The sequence below is a fragment of the Macaca fascicularis genome, chromosome 11 (assembly GCF_037993035.2).
Source record: "Macaca fascicularis isolate 582-1 chromosome 11, T2T-MFA8v1.1".
Lineage (NCBI taxonomy): Eukaryota > Metazoa > Chordata > Mammalia > Primates > Cercopithecidae > Macaca > Macaca fascicularis.
The window spans coordinates 128,512,867-128,530,272 of NC_088385.1; the positions used below are offsets into that span (position 1 = coordinate 128,512,867).

At 46.7% G+C, this 17,406-nt stretch overlaps 1 protein-coding gene and 1 pseudogene across 35 annotated transcripts in view; both read right to left on the reverse strand.

Moving 5' to 3' along the window:
• Positions 1-4,468: 4,468 nt before the first annotated feature.
• The window catches only part of KDM2B (lysine demethylase 2B), a 156,256-nt gene continuing 143,318 nt past the window's right edge, over positions 4,469-17,406 (reverse strand). For all 35 annotated transcript variants that reach the window (XM_065524940.2, XM_065524925.2, XM_065524929.2 and 32 more), the window contains 2 exons: positions 16,783-17,001; positions 4,469-5,942 (listed from right to left, as the gene is read on the reverse strand). In XM_065524940.2, the coding sequence (XP_065381012.1) occupies positions 5,761-5,942; positions 16,783-17,001 (401 nt within the window). In that variant the 3' untranslated portion in view covers positions 4,469-5,760. The remainder of the gene's footprint in view (positions 5,943-16,782; positions 17,002-17,406) is intronic.
• LOC123567859 (U6 spliceosomal RNA) lies at positions 13,397-13,497 on the reverse strand (annotated as a pseudogene).

A 17,406-nucleotide genomic window follows, 5' to 3' on the forward strand; every position in this document is an offset into this window, starting at 1 on the left:
TCAAGACTAGCTTGGACAATATGGCAAAACCCCGTCTTTGGAAAAAATATGAAAAAATTAGCCAGGCGTGGTAGCCCCAGCTACTCGGGAGGCTAAGGTGGGAGGATGGCTTGAGCCTTGGGTGTGGAAGTTGCAGTGAGCCAAGATCACACCACTGAAATCCAGCCTGGGTAACAGAGCCAGATCTTGTCTCAAAACAAAGAAAGAAAAAAGAACAATGCCACATGAGCAACAGTGCTTACATTTCCTGCTTGCCTATCACTAAGGTTAACTGCTGATGTGCTTTTTCTTGTGTCCAGGTATTATGTATGCTAGGTGCTGTAGTTGCCTCTGCAGTCCTGAAAGAAACCTTCTGAAATAAACAATGCCTTGCTTCTCAGATGGGGAACCCAACCTCAGAGAAGTTAGACTTGTCTAAAACCTCATGGTTAGAAAGTGGCTATGCAGAATTTGAAACTAGCCCTAATGCCAGAGTTGCTCTTAACCCTTCCAGTACCACATAAGAAATAAGAAACTTGGGCCAGGTGTGGTGGCTCATGCCTGTAATCCTGGCACTTTGGGAGGCTGAGGCAGGTGGATCATGAGGTCAGGAGTTCCAAGACCAGCCTGGCCAACATGGTGAAACTGTCTGTACTAAAAATATGAAAATTAGCCAGGCATGGTGGCAGGGTAATCCCAACTACTCGGGAGGCTGAGGCAGGATAATCGCTTGAAACCGGAAGGCGGAGGTTGCAGTGAGCCAAGATCATGCCATTGCACTCCAGGCTGGGCAACAAGAGTGAAATGCCATCTCAAAAAAAAAAAAGAAAAGAAAAGAAAAAGAGGAACTTGAGATATTATGCAAAAATGTTCTGAAATCTCTTTTAGGTCCAACTTGACTCGACTCAGGATGGTTGAGCTGAGACCAATGGTGAATTCAGTGCAGTTGGGAGTGGCCATTTCTCAGAGTCTGTGCATCTCCTGACTCTGCAGTGAGTAACACACATGGCCTTGGGTGCTCAGAATCTAGTAGTCAATCAACAGACCTGAAAATACCTGTGAACGCCAAGAGGCAGATGCCCCTGTGCTTTGGGCAGAAAGTTTGTGTGGCTAGTTGTAAAGAAAAAATTTTTCTGCTTTTGAAGATCAAAGCATGTAAATCAAGGCCTCCCACTTGTCTGCAACCATAATTAGTAGTAACTGGCTTCAGCAGGTCATGGCTTCCCTATAGAAGCAGCATAAGTTACCAGAGCTTTGTGGGCACTTGTGCTTTTTGTCTAAACTTTTCACGAGACTCTGGAAATTTTAACATTTCCTCCAAATTGGTAACTTGGTGGCGTCTTTAAATCCAGGCCATAGAAGCTAACCAGTATGTGCTGGTTTTGTCTAAACTTAAATTCAAAAATTCAGATTTATACATAGTCTTAGCTTAAAAACAGTTTAGTGTTTACTCTTACATTTGTGTATTACGTTTTAGTGGCTTCTTTATAGAGAGTACAAAATGCTTGATGGATTTTTTAGATAGTAGTTTGAAGTAACCCTGGTTTATTAGCCAGACATCAGAAATGTTTAGTGTAACAGGCTTGATACTTGGAAATTGGCTTGTTTGGCAGAGGGCGAGCATTTCCCTCTGGAATTTGGATTTGTAAACTGGCATGCCTTTCTACCCGCCTCACCTTTTTTTTTTTGTTTTTTTTGAGACGGAGTCTCGCTCTGTCGCCCAGGCTGGAGCGCAGTGGCGCAATCTCGGCTCACTGCAAGCTCCGCCTCCCGGGTTCACGCCATTCTCCTGCCTCAGCCTCCCGTGTAGCTGGGACTACAGGCGCCTGCTACCTCGCCCAGCTAGTTTTTTGTATTTTTTTTAGTAGAGACGGGGTTTCACCGTGTTAGCCAGGATGCTCTCGATCTCCTGACCTCGTGATCCGCCCGTCTCGGCCTCCCAAAGTGCTGGGATTAAAGGCTTGAGCCACCGCGCCTGGCCTTTTTTTTTTTTTTTTTTTTAATAAAGACAGAGTCTTGCTGGTGCCCACCCAGGCAGAGTACAGTGGCATGATCACACCTCACTATAGTCTTAACTTCTGGGCTCAAGCAATCCTCCCGCCTTAGCCTCCCCAGCAGCTGGCATATGATGCGCACCACCATGCCTGGATAATTTTAAACAATTTTTTTTTTTGAGTCGGAGTCTTGCTCTGTTGCCCAGGCTGAAGTTCAATGGCACAATCTTGGCTTACTGCAACCTCCACTTCCCAGGTTCAAGTGATTCTCCTGCCTTTTCCTCCTGAGTAGCTGGGATCACAGGTGCATACTACCACTCCCAGCTAATTTTTTATTTTTAATAGAGATAGGGTTTTACCATGTTGGTCAGGCTGGTCTTGAACTCCTGACCACGGGTGATCTGCCTGCCTCAGCCTCTCAAAGTGCTGGGGTTACAGGTATGAGCCACTGCGCCCAGCCCATGCTGCTTTAAGTAAATTTTTTGAATAGGTCATGTCATATGGATAAGTCTGCAGTGGAATACAGTGAAGTCTCTTGATCCCGTCTTCACAATATGAAAGGATGTCATCTTGAGGTGCCATGGTGTCTTCCTTTGTAAACATCAGATTCCCTAGAGGAAGGGACAGAGCCTCTTTTCTAGGTTACTAAGTTGTGATTTGACACAGCAAGCATTCCCTTGGATTTATGGTCCTTTCATTACTTCATCAGACATGACATGTAGGCTCAGAGTAGTTGCTTGTGGCATTTAGCCTCAGCTGGCCTCATCTTTGGCTCATTTTAAAAATAAAAGGGGCTTTAGCCGGGTGCGGTGGCTTATGCCTATAATCCCGGCACTTTGGGAGGCTGAGGCGAGTGGATCACGAGGTCAGGAGATCGAGACCATCGTGACTAACACAGTGAAACCCCGTCTCTACTAAAAATACAAAAAATTAGCTGGGCGTGGTGGCGGGTGCCTGTAGTCCCAGCTACTTGGGAGGCTGAGGCAGGAGAATGGTGTGAACCTAGGAGGGAGAACGTGCAGTGAGCCAAGATTGTGCCACTGCACTCCAGCCTGGGTGACAGAGTGAGACTTCGCCTCAAAATATAAAAATAAATAAACAAAAGGGGCTGGGGATGGTGGCTCACCCCTACAATCCCAGCACTTTGGGAGGCTGAGACCAGCAGATCACCTTAAGTCAGGAGTTCGAGACCAGCCTGGCCAACATGGTGGGTGAAACCCCATCTCTACTAAAAATAACAAAAATTAACTGGGCATGGTGGCAGGCTCCTGTATTCCCAGCTACTCGGGAGACCAAGGCAGGAGAATTGCTTGAACCTGGGAGGCAGAGGTTGCAGTGAGCTGAGCTGAGATCACACGACTGCACTCCAGCCTGGACAAGTGCGAGATTCCATCTCAAAATAAAAAAAAAAATAAAATAAAAAGGTCTGTACGGACACCGTGGATTTGTACTGAAGTACAGTCTTACTGGATTGTTCAGTACTCTTGGGGGGAGTTTATGGCCACTGCACTATACAGTGGCCTCTCCTGAAACTGGAGATCACTGTGTCTCTCCTGTGTTGCACAGCCCTGTGGGGCTCGGATCCTCAGCCCCGGCATCCCCTCCCTAGCAGACCTGTGTGCTCCAGGAACCCTTAGGTACAGTGGCTTCGAGTGTCTTCAGATTGAGTCATCAGGAGTCTGTGGATTTAACAGGAGACATGTATCTAGATGAGATCTTTCTCTTTTTGTTTTGAGATGGAGTCTCCCTGTCTCCAGGCTGGAGTATAATGGTGCAATCTCAGGTCACTGCAACATCCGCTTCCTGGGTTCAAGCGATTCTCCTGCCTCAGCCTCCCAAGTAGCTGGGACTACAGGCGCCTGGCACCACTCCTGGCTAATTTTTGTATTTTTAGTAGAGATGGGGTTTCACCATATTGGTCAGGCTGGTCTTGAACTCCTGACCACAGGTGATCCCTCCCAAGGTGCTGGATCCACTTCACCTGGCCTGTCTTGTTGTAATTAAAACTGTTTTGCCATGGTAAAAATAAAAGGGACAAACAGAAAACTCAGCCATCAGCAGGAAAGGCTTCTTCCACAGGAACAACGTCTTACATTGCTTGCTCTCATCACTGAGGAAGGAGGTTGGCTACCTTCTCCATCTTGAGATTCACTACAGCAGCTGTTTCTGTATGTGAATATGACACTGCCAGCAGGGTCCTGTCTTTAAAAAAAAATTCTGTAATCTAAAATTACTTCTCACTGGTTTCTACATCTGCCACTTGGGGAAGCCACCTCATGACCAAGTGTTTCCTACAGCCATCATGGCCCAAGGCTACCTGTACAGGATGCAGCCTCCTGCAGTTGCTCCCACTGTCTCCCAAATCTGGGGAACTTTTAGGCAACAGTAATGGCAAGTAGCCATGGAAGTAATTCTGTGTGGTAAGAGGCACGCAGACAGATGAGCAACTCTTCTCCTTAAAGAAGTCTGTGTCTAATTCCTACGTGCAGCCGTTGTCAGAGCACATACCTTTATTAGCCAGAAACGGATTTCTCTCTGAAGAAGAAAGAAAAATGACGCACCACAGGGTACATCAGATGAATCAGAAATTACATTGTTTGGGCCTCAAAACAGTGTTTACTGACTCTGGGCTTAAACTTCTAGTCCACTCCTAGAACAAAAGCCCTCAAAGTTCAAGAGTGGTTTTTTTTTGTACAATTGTTTATACAAATTCAACAAAGGTAAAATCGCATCAGGGAAGGTCTAGGAAACACCACCTTACAACAATGGCACTTATAAATGCAGAACTTTACAACTAGGAAATAGCCATGTTACAAACCTAAATGAGAACTCAAGTCACACTTCAGAGGAGAGAAAAAAGCAAAAGAAAGGCTATGTGGGAGCGTTTATTCTACGTCTTGACTCACTGTATAAATTAGATTTATGTAAGTACAAGAGCTCATGCTGGAGCAGACCCTCCTGAGTGCAAAGGCTGAAGTCGAAATTTTAAAATTTGAGAAAAGTGAATTTTCTACAGAGGAAACCTGGCAGAGTATCTTACTTCAACTATAATTTACATTTATCCACAACATGCTCATGTAACTCTTGAGGTACAAAGCAGGCTCTCAACTTCCAGTTAAACATGCTTTTAAGTGGAAGGTCTTAGCCTGCTTTGTTAGATCTGGGCACATTTGTAGATGGGTTGTGTCGATGAAGTACACGTTAAATTCTCTCCTACCTTAAGGAAATCAGGAAAATTGGCAATCTCAAAACAATAAAAACACTGGTATGCATTCAACCTTGCATAAATAACTTTTAAACAATTTGTACAAAAATAGTTCTGCATAATGTAGGATGTAACAAAACCAACCAAACAAAAAAAAGTGTCAAGACGGCAGCAGATGTGGTGTGTGGTCCACTTTACGTCAACACCCAAAACCTCAGTGTTGCAAGGAATGAAGTGTCCAAAACACCACTACCACTAACAGAAACTCCTAAGCTCATGCTTCAGTATGAGAATTTCTCCAAAGTCCACCCTCCTCTCTGACAGGAATGTCTTCTTGTAAAGGCCGCCTTAGAAATGGTCCAGAAAGCAGTGCAGTTACGATTTAGAAAGACCAAAGGAAAGTGTCGGCTCACTCATCCCCCAAATGGGTGGTTGAACAGCTTCTCCCTTGGAAAGACTTGCAAAATGGAATTGCATTGTGGTCTGTTGTCCCACGTTCCAAATGGAAAATAAAAGCCCTCATTTTTGTAAAGTCTCTTCCCCTCCCAGAGCCCACCCCGTATTTACATTCTTGTCCTTGGACTAACTCAGTTTTTGCAGGAGTTTTTCTTCTACTTGCCCAAACTGGACACTCACAGACATCTCGGCTATGAACTGCTCACAGCCTTCCTTGGTGACTTGCTTGCAGTACCTCAGGTCAATGTGACAGATGTTTCCACAGCGTTTGAAGAAGGACAGGCACTGATCAGTGACCTTATTGCAGTCTGCAGAGAATAAGTAATGTGAGGTGTGAAGGCCAGGAGCCAGAAGGCCCCCCCAGACCCAGGCACTCAGCACTGAGGACAGGTCAGAGCTCTACATATTCCAACCCCTGCTGTGCTGCACTAAATAAAATGTTATTTGCTTAAAATCTCTCTTCTTCAAATGGGGAAGGGTTTCACCCACCAGGTATAAAGGTTAATATAGGCCTCAAAAGCATTCAAATAACCATGTGAAAATCACTTCTAATTTACCACACAGCGGCCTCTATACATGCCTATGCTCATGTAAGTAGTTCTATGTGCTTTTACAATGATAGGCTAACACACCATGTTAAGTAGTTTGCTTTTCTCATCTAATATATTGTTGATGAATACTGCTCTGTGTCTATTACTGTGCATTTATCTGCCTCTTCCCTTCAGATAAATTCCCAGAAGGGCATCGCTGGGTCACAGAAAGAACATTGCTAAGGGCATCTTGGGATCATTTTTGCTTTTGCAGGCCCCAGTGCTTTGGAGCAATTCACAGCACGAGGGACAGCTGTTTGGTCCTAACCCCAGGACTCACCGTGTTCCATCAGCCTAGGCACCAGACCAACATGCCCTTCTAGCAAAAGCAGAATTCAGACTTCATCACACCCTCTGTGCTTTTCTTTTCTTTCCTTTTTTTTTTTTTTTTTTTTTTTGGAGGCAGAGTCTCACTCTTGTCACCCAGGCTGGGGTGCAATGGCACAATCTTGACTCACTGCAACCTCCGCCTCCCAGGTTTAAGTGCTTCTCCTGCCTCAGCTTCCCAAATAGCTGGAATTACAGGCGCCCACCACCATGCCCGCCTTTTTTTTTTTTTTGGCACTTTTAGTAGAAACTGCGTTCCACCGTGTTGTCCAAGCTGGCCTCAAACTCTTGACCTCACGTGATCTGCCCGCCTTGGCCTCCCAAAGTACTGGGATTACAGGCTTGAGCTACTGTGCCCGGCCTCAATGGTATTACATTTGTGACCTTTGCTAATCATCCTTAGTATCAACACTTTCATTTCTCTATTAAACTGAGTGGGAATAAAAATACTAAGGGAAAACCACAATCATACATACAAAGCCTGTGCTATCTACATGTTATCAAAATCCCTGCAGGCGAGGAGGTGGTGTAAAGTAGTGAAGTCAGAGCACCACGTGAGCCACCAAACTGACTTCCTTTATACAGCCAGTCCTTTCAGACAGTGTCCTCCACGTCAGCACAGAATCTTCAAACAGATGCTCACCAATTCATGTGGAGCAGTGGTACTGGAAAGCTGTCTACATACACATAGGCATTCACAAGTGAAGGCCGTGCTTTTAGACTGAAGATGAGAAAACAACAATGCTGATAGAGAGATGCTTCAACAGACAACTCAGTTTTTCGTGGTTTTGGTTTTTTTGGAGACGGAGTTTTGCTCTTGTTGCCCAGGCTGCAGTGCAGTGAGGCGATCTCGGCTCACTGCAAGTTCCACCTCGCCTCCCGGGTTCACGACATTCTCCTGCCTCAGCCTCCCAAGTAGCTGGACTACAGGCGCCTGCCACCACGCCTGGCTAATTTTTTTTTTTTTTTTTTTTTTTAATTTTTTTTTTGAGACGGAGTCTCGCTCTGTCGCCCAGGCTGGAGTGCAGTGGCGCGATCTCAACTCACTGCAAGCTCCGCCTCCTGGGTTCATGCCATTCTCCGGCCTCAGCCTCCAGAGTAGCTGGGACTATAGGCGCCCGCCACCACATCCGGCTATTTCTTTTTTTTGTATTTTTAGTAGAGACAGGGTTTCACTGTGTTAGCCAGGATGGTCTCGATCTCCTGACTTTGTGATCTGCCCGCCTCAGCCTCCTGAAGTGCTGGGATTACAGGCTTGAGCCACTGTGCCCGGCCTAATTTTTTGTATTTTTAGTAGAGACGGGGTTTCCCCGTGTTGGCCAGGCTGGTCTTGAACTCCTGAACTCAGGTGATCCACCCGGCTCAGCCTCCCAAAGTGCTGGGATTACAGGTGTGAGCCACTGTGCCCGGCAATAACTCAGTTTTTCAAAGGGTATCCCTTAATCTTCTAATTAATCCCTCAAGTAGTTCCCCCTCAAATGCCTGACCCTGTTTATAATCTTACTGCAAAATCCAATGATGAAGGAAGTTGTAGAATGCTATCATACAATTCCTTCAGGAAACTCATGATCCCCAAAACTCAATACTTGATTCATTTTTAAGTATAAAGAATAGGGATTTTACTAATATAAGCTTATTTTCAAATACTTTTCATTTTTCATTATTTACTATGACATGTTGACCAGTTAGATTTGAACTCCTGGTCTCAAGTTATGCTCCCCACCCAGCCTCCCAAACCACTGGGATTATAGGTGTTGAGCCCATCTGACCAGGATGGTTTCTTAGAGGATGTCCCACATTCTCACTTGTCATCTTCAAGGTGTCATTTAGCTTGTTTCTTATCTCCTGTGTTTCCTATAAACTGCAGATATCCCAGAGGCTTGCTTAGATTCAGGCTAGACATTTTCAGCAAGAAATCACCCTCAGAATCTTCCATCTTGACCCTGTTCCCAGCTCCCTATCTGCCTTCCAGAGCACTGTCTAGCTCATCCCCAGAATGCGTCTCATTCCTTACTCAGATCCAGCTATGCTGTCCCCACTCCATCACCAGCTCAGGGATGTTTTCCTCCTCCAATGTTTGCCTAGTTCCTGGCTAGAAGGGACTGACCCAAGTCTTGCCTCTCCCTTGGCACCTTCAAGCACCAGAACAGGCAGCTCCCATGCCAGAGAACTCTGCCGTCTGGCTGGCACACTGCCGTGGCCTGCGGCTGTCAGACGACTGAGGGGGCCTCAGGTGCATCCTGGCAGTCACCTGTTGGTGGTAAGGCAGCACTGGGTGTGAAGTGAGACCTGGAGGCCCAGCTGGCTCCTTTTCTGAGTTGTCTTTGGGTACTAATTTGGGCCCTCTTTGGATGCTCATTCATGCCCAGCCAGCATTCTTCCTAGCTTGTGGTTCAAATATTCCCCAAAACTGGAGCCCAAAGACCCTTCCAGAAAAGAAGCTAGAAGGAAAAGACTTTCCTTTGGTCCCTCTGTGCGTCAGAGTTCACTGCAGCCTGGTTTCTTGGACCCTCCACAGGCAGGCTGACAGATGTTTCCTGCTGGCGCATGGGGCCCGCCTGCCCGCCCGCCCGCCTGTGGAGGAACATCACTTTTGTTAGCATCCTCATCAGTTCTCCCTCGGCCTTTAAATGTTTTAGATCTGGAATCTCACTACTTTGCCCAGGCTGGTCTAGGACTCCTGGGCTCAAGTGATCCTCCCACCTCAGCTTCCTGAGTAGCTGGGACTATAGGTGTGTGCCACTATGCCTAGCTTCAGGAATAAATTTAACCAAGGAAAGACTTGTACTTTGAAGACTGGAAAACATTGCCGAAAAAAACTAAATTAGACATAAATAAATGGAAAGTCATCCTATGTTCATGGATTGGGAGACTTAATACTATTAAGATGTCAGCACTACCCACAGACATCTACAGACTCAATGACATTGCTCTAAAATCCTAGTAGTGTTTTTTGCAGAAATAGAAAAATCTATCCTAAAATTCATGTGAACACATGGGGCTCCAAGTTGTCCAAACAATCCAAAAAAAGAACAAAGTTGAAGAACCTGAGCTAATCTGAAGCTGAGGTGGAAAATCACTTGAGCCCAGGAGTATGATTCCAGCCTGAGCAACACAGTGAGATCCCGTCTCCAAATAAAATACATAGGCCAAGCGCAATGGCTCATGCCTGTAAGACCAGCACTTGGGAGGCTGAGGTGGGTGGATGACTTGAGCCTATGAGTTCAAGACCAGCCTGAGCAACATAGCAAAAGCCTGTCTCTATAAAAAAAATACCAAAATTAGCCGATCATGGTGGTATGTACCTCTAGTCTCAACTACATGGGAGGTTGAGGTGGGAGGATCACTTGAGCCTGGAAGGTGGAGCCTGCAGCGAGACATGATCACACCACTGCACTCCAGCCTGGATGACAGAGTAAGCCCCTGTCATTCATTCATTCATAAATAAAGCACATTACAGGAAAAAGGATAGACATATAGACCAATGGAATAGAATCAAGAGCTCGGCCAGGTGTGGTGACTCACACCTATAATCCCAGCACTTTGGTAGGCTGAGGTGGGCGGATCACCTGAGGTCAGGAGTTTGAGACCACCCTGGCCAACATGGCGTGGTGGCACACACCTGTACTCCCAGCTACAAAGGAGGCTGAGGCAGGAGAATCACTTGAATGCGGGAGGTGGAGGTTGCAGTGAGCCAAGATCGTGCCACTGCACTGCACTCCAGGCTGGGCAACAGAGTGAGACTGTGTATCAAAAAAAAAAAAAAAAGAATCAGGAGCCCAGAAACAAACCCTCAAATATATGGTAAAGTGATTTTTGAAAAGGGTGCCAACAGCATTCAATGAAGTAACAGGTAATCTTTTCAATAAATATTGCTGGGAAAATTGGATTTCAACATGCAAAAGAATAAGCTGGACCCGGCCGTGCGCAGTGGCTCATGCCTGTAATCGCAGCACTTTGGGAAACTGAGGCAGGTGGATCACAAGATCAGGAGTTGGAGACCAGCCTGGCCAATATGGTGAAACCTCGTCTCTACTAAAAATACAAAAATTAGTGGGGTGTGGGGGCAGGTGCCTGTAGTCCCAGCTACTTGGCGACTGAGGCATGAGAATCGCATGAACCCAGGAGGCGGAAGCTGCAGTGAGCTGACATCACACCACTGCACTCAAATATGGGCGACAGTGCAAGACTCTGTCTTGAAAAAAGAAAAAGAGAACATAGAGGAAAATTTTCATGACATTAGACTTTGCAAAGATTGATATGACACCAAAATCACAGCCAACAAAGGGGAAAAAAAAAATAAAAAAGGCCAGGTGTAGTGGCTCATGCCTGTAATTCTAACATTTTGGGAGGCTGGGGCAGGAGGACTGCTTGAGCCCAGGGGTTTGAGACCAGCCTGGGCAACACAGCGAGACCCTGTCTCTAAAACAAAAAAAGTCTGGAGATGGATGTTGGTGACAGTTGCACAACACTGTGAATGTACTTAATGCCACTGAATTATGTGCCCAAAAATGGCTAAGGTGGTCTATTTTATATTACATACTATTTCACTACAACATAATTATTTTTCTAATTTTGGAAGCTGAAGAAGAGGTAACAATTTAGGAGACTTGAGAAAGTTTAACCCTAAAGTGGCTGACGGGAAAGCAGAAAAGAATAATTATTCTATAGAACACCTCTAAGGTGTTTAGTGGTGATTTCTCAGAAATTCCTCTTGCATTGAAAGTGACAGGTACATTGGAAGTGGGGCTAAAGATGGTGTTAGTAACAGAAGCACTGGCTGAAATCTATTCAAGGAGTAGTAAGATGTCTGGATTCCTTCCCCAGCAGAAGACTGGGGTTTTAGTGCCTGATGGGCTGGGTTCCAGTGGGCACAGAAAGTAGGGGTGCCCACTCAAAAGTGGGGCTAAGGGAAAATTTACCTGCTAACTGTTGAGAACCTCCTTCCCCTATCAAGCCCCATACTTGGCCATACCAACAGCGGTCCAGCCCACACCCTTAGGAGATCAAGGAGAGTCTTTCTGGCAATCCTGACTAGCTTAAGAAGAAGTTTGAAAGATATGATGTCCAGGTTTCTCCAAAGAAAGGACCCGCAGAGACCACACTGTAAGTGTCGTCCACAGCAGACAAGCTCCAGCAGCGTGCCCACTCTGATCACCCTGGAGTGGAGGGACAAGCAAGCATCAGCACTCGAGCTGAGGACAGCCTCTGCCGAAGGCCACTGACAGCATTTGAAAGGAACAGTCAACACAGAGAGAAGAAAATAAAACAATCATTCATATCCTCAGGTAGGAAAGTATCTGGCTCCAAAAAACAAGAACAGGCCATTCCACAAAACGTTCAGAGAACACAGATTGAAAACTAAACATATAGGTTGAACCATATGAAAATGCCAACATTTGACTATTTTTGACCAATTTTAAACAGCAGTGTCATATGGTTCAACTGCACAACAGCAGAAATGAAAAACTCAGTGTATAAGCTGTGGTGAGGCACGGTGGCTCACGCCTGTAATCCCAGCACTTTGGACGGCGGAGGCAGGGGGATCACGAGGTCAGGAGATCGAGACCATCCTGGCTAACACAGTGAAACCCCATCTCTACTAAAAATACAAAAAATTACCTGGGCGTGGTGGTGGGCACCTGTATGTAGTCCCTGCTACTCGGGAGGCTGAGGCAGGAGAATGGCGTGAACCCAGGAGGCGGAGCTTGCAGTGAGCTGAGATCACACCACTGCACTCCAGCCTGGGCGACAGAGTGAGACTCCGTCTCAAAAAAAAAAAAAAAAAAAAAAAAGCTGTATGATAAAGTAAGGGAAAACTCACAGAAAATACAGCAAAAAGACATTGACATGGAAATGAGGAGGGAAGACAGGAATCAGAGGACTAGTCCAGAAAGAGGAAAACAGAAGGGGAGGAAGTTAAGACAGAATTCAAGAAGTTTTTCTACAACTGAAGAACACAGACGTCCAGACTGAAGGGCTTCTGTGAGTGTTCAGCATGGTAGGTGAAATGGATTCAAACTGAAGTTTGTCTTCGAAAAATGCAGACAACTAGAGACAACTTTCTATTAACTGACAAGGAGAGAAAATAGATTCACTGACAGATGAAGAATCAAATAGTTTTGGACCCTGCCTCTGGAAGGCAGAAGATGGTGGAGCAAAACCTCCTACTTACTGTAGCAACAGGCTCCCAGATTAGGGTTCTATTCCCAGCAGGACTAGCCACTAAATGGGAGGGTATAATAAAAACGAATCCAGACACACAGGGTCTAGAAAATGTCTCTCAGCAAACGTGATAGTAAACCAAGAAAGAAGATATGAGATCAAGGAAGGAAGGTACCTAGGACAAGACAGACACCAAAGGAGTCCAGGATGGCAGTGGTGCGGCAGGCGGGGGCGGCCAGTCTCAGAGGAGAAAACGGAAGGGGAGGAAAAGAAGTCAGGAGGCAAGTCTCCTACAAAAACTGGTCAAGAGACTGATGAGTTGGGGGTGGGGAGGGGGAGAGCATTCAATTCTGTTGTACCATTTGCATAGAAACTAAGCAAACAAAATGAGCAATTAAACAACAAAAACATTGAGCAAGAAAGAAAATGTACTCATAATACACTGTTTGGCTCAACAGTGACCAACACTTAACATGCTCATAATAAGTGAAAGAATAGTGACAACCAAAAATTAAAAAGATGGAGGGAGAAAAACAGGAGGGGGGGGTGGGAGGGAAGAATACAACAGTAGTAAATCCTCATGTTATCTAATAGCAAGTTAATAAATATATAATATCCACATGGGAGAAAAAAAATAAATTGCAGTATAGGCTTGGTATTTTTTCATTTTGTTTTTAATTAAAAATATGGAACACTTCACGAATTTGCATGTCATCCTTGTGCAGGGGCCATGCTCATCTCTGTATTGTTCCAATTTTAGCAAATGGGCACCAAAGTGAGCACTAGGCTTGCTAGTTTGAAATAGCGGAGGTAAACACTAGAAGAAAGAATTCAAGAGTTTAAGATGTTGCCTCAGGTAGTGAGGATGGGGTGGAGAAGGGAAAGGCAAGGGACTGCCTTGAGCACCCAATAAATTTTCCACGATGGAATTCAGCCAGAACAATAGCTAGAATTGCAACTTCTCTTGTCTCGAGACCAGACCCTCCAACTAAGTTTAAGGATCTTGAGGCATGTCAACTGTCATCTATTTTGTGGCACAGACTATTTTCCCATTTCTGGTGCTTACATCAGGATAAGTTTATTTTTCCAGTAACTCAACTAGTTACACCAATGAGAGGGGAAGTTTTTCTTTTTTTTAAAGAAAATCTAGGCCGGGCGCGGTGGCTCAAGCCTGTAATCCCAGCACTTTGGGAGGCCGAGACGGGTGGATCACGAGGTCAGGAGATCGAGACCATCCTGGCTAATACGGTGAAACCCCGTCTCTACTAAAAAATACAAAAAACTAGCCGGACGAGGTGGCGGGCGCCTGTAGTCCCAGCTACTCGGGAGGCTGAGGCAGGAGAATGGCATGAACCCGGGAGGCGGAGCTTGCAGTGAGCTGAGATCCGGCCACTGCACTCCAGCCTGGGTGACAGAGCGAGACTCCGTCTCAAAAAAAAAAAAAAAAAAAAAGAAAATCTAGAAGAGTCTAAGTATAGAGATACGCCTTAATATACTTCACAGCTCCTTCTTTCCTTTTTTTTTTTTTTTTTTTGAGATGGAGTCTCACTCTGTCACCCAGGCTGGAGTGCAGTGGCACGATCTTGGCTCACTGCAAGCTCCGCCTCCCGTGTTCACGCCATTCTCCTGCCTCAGCCTCCCGAGTAGCTGAGACTACAGGCGCCCACCACCACACCCAGCTAATTTTCTTTTGTATTTTCTTTTTTAGGAGAGACGGGGTTTCACCGTGTTAGCCAGGATGGTCTCGATCTCCTGACCTCATGATCCGCCTGCTTCAGCCCCCCAAAGTGCTGGGATTACAGGTGTGAGCCACCGCGCCCAGCCACTTCACAGCTCTTAACAAGAATGCAGGCTGGGTGCGGTGGCTCACACCTGTAATCCCAGCACTTTGGGAGACAGAGATGGGTGGATCACCTGAGGTCAGGAGTTCAAAGCCAGCCTGGCCAACATGGTGAAACCCCATCTCTACTAAAAATACAAAACTTAGCCAGGCATGGTGGCAGGCGCCTGTAATCCCAGCTACTCACAAGACTGAGGCAGAAGAATCACTGGAATATGGGAGGCAGAGGTTGGAGTGAGCCGAGATCGCACCACTGCACTCCAGCCTGGGCGACAGAGCAAAGCTCCATCTCAAAAAAAAAAAAAAAAAAAAGACAAAAAAGAATGCAGAGAGCTTATGCACTGAGATGAAAAGATGACCTCAATTTATCATGCTGGAAAAACAAAATGCCAAAGATGATTTGCACACACACACACAGCATGGCCCAAACCGCAGGGGAGGGAATTTATACTGAGATCTCTGCTACGCATCCATAATAACTAAACCAGGATATAATGAAGCGATTTACTAAAATGCCAGCACTTAGAGTAAGATGACTCCCAGACCCTCTCCAAAGGGCAGCTCCACCACCGATTCAAGCCCATGACCTGGCCCTTGAGCTGGAGAAGCCTCAATTCACTCTGGTTCTTTGCCTCCACGAGGTGGAACAATTCCTGTCATCAAAACTTCATAAGGAGAAAGAATGGCTTCCTAGGTCCTGAATGATCTCATCCCATCCAAAGCTCCCATGCCCCTGCTATGAGGCACGGTTGCCAGATAGTTTATCAGGCATGAATGTGGGATGCAGAGGAGAAAACAACGTGTACATCACCACTGTGCTGTGTCAAAATGTAATTTGGTGAGATGGGGGTGTCTTTAGTACTTGGTAATTTCTGAGGGTAAAAAAAAAAAAAAAAAACCTGGCCGTGCACGGTGGCTCACGCCTGTAATCCCAGCACTTTGGGAGGCCACGGCAGGCAGATCACGAGGTCAGAAGATCGAGACCATCCTGGCTAGCATGGTGAAACCCTGTCTCTACTAAAAATACAAAAAATTAGCCGGGCGTGGTGGCGGGCGCCTGTAGTCCCAGCTACTCGGGAGGCTGAGGCAGGAGAGTGGCGGGAACCCAGAGGGTGGAGCTTGCAGTGAGTGGAGATCGCGCTGCTGTACTCCAGCCTAGGCTACAGAGCAAGACTCCATCTCAAAAAACAAAAAAACAAAACAAAACAAAAAACCCGTAAGTTAAGTTTCTTTTTCTCTTTCTTTTTTTGGTCTCACCCAAACCCGACACCCCCCAGTCCAGACCATCCTAAGCTACCAGACCAAAATCGGGTTAGTTGGGCTAAGAGCAGGCAGCACTGCTCTGTGTACCTCGCTGCATACTGGAGCCCCAAGTCCTTCAGAACGAACTGCCGCCCCGCCAGCAAATGGAGCGAGTGAAGATCCTGCCACCACAGCGACAGACACAGAACAATAATGGAACTAACTGTGGGTTTTTTTCTCTCCAACAACAGGCCCCTTGATGGCAGAGTCACAAGGGGTGCATGTAAGCAACGACAGCAAAGGCAGAAACCAAGCTCCCTCCTGCCCACCAGGGCCCTCGCCCCCCGGCCCCCACTATCTCCACACCCTGGTTGTCAGGCACCGGCTCCTCTGCACCCCCTGGGGAAGCTGTGCCTTGTCCGTAGTTTCAGTCAGGAACCACTGCTGTGTGCTCGTGGCTGCTGCTAACCGGCACTATTCTGGGCGTAGCAATTACTACAATTCCAACAGGAACTTTTTTTTTGAGACAGAGTTTTGGTCTTGTCACCTAGGCTGGAGTGCAGCGGTGCAATCTTGGCTCACAGCAACCTCCACCTTCCAGTTTCAAGCGATTCTCCTGCCTCAGCCTCCCAAGTAGCTGGGATTACAGGTGCCGGGCACCATGCCCGGCTAATTTTTGTATTATTTTTGCAGAGACGGGGTTTCACCATGTTGGCCAGGCTAGTCTTGAACTCCTGTCCTTATGATCCACCTGCCTCAGCCTCCCAAAGTGCTGGGATTACAGGCGTGAGCCACCACCACCCAGCCAACAGTAACTCTTTGTTTAATGTGTTTCCCCTCTGGACGGGGCTGTCTATCTCAGTAAACGAGACACCAAGCACTGTGACCACATAGTTGTGAACACATGAGTCATTTTCCACAAATGTGAACCTCCTGGCCCTCCCACGGAGTGCTGGGCAGACTTGATGGGGGCCCCTGACTCACCAGACAGGTTGATCTCGGTTAAGGAGTCTCGGGTGGTGGTGCCAACAGCGGTGAGCAGGTTGATGGACTGGTCGGTGACGTGGTTACAGTAACTGAGGTGGAGCTTGGAGAGCAGGGGCATGTGGCGGATGATGAGCCGCAGGGAGGCATCTGTGATGTCCAGGCCTGCCAGGCGCAGCTCCACGATGTTCCGGAGCTTGCTCCGATTGTCCATCTGACCTGGTGGGGCGGGAAGGAGGGGGCAACCCGTCAATCTGACCGAGGAGGCCTGGTCACACTGACATGACACTCTAAAAAGGCCCACCAGCCAGACAGAACACTCAGATCTCATTTAGTTACAAACTGCTTCCTCCCAAAATCAGAATTCTAACAGTTAAAAATCAGACTCCACATCAAAACTTAGATTTCCAGATTCTCTTGAAAAACTAAAAGACCTAAACACTGAGCCCACATTCCACCCAGTAGTCATCCGCCAACCAGTGCAGAGGCCGCGCAGCACCTCCAATCCCTGTGACTTGGCAAGAAGCACAGACCTAGGCAGTCCAGTCCAGCCCAGGGGGAGGCGCCATCCTGGAAGCCCTTGCGTAACCACACTGATCCTGATGGCCATGGAGACTTGAAACC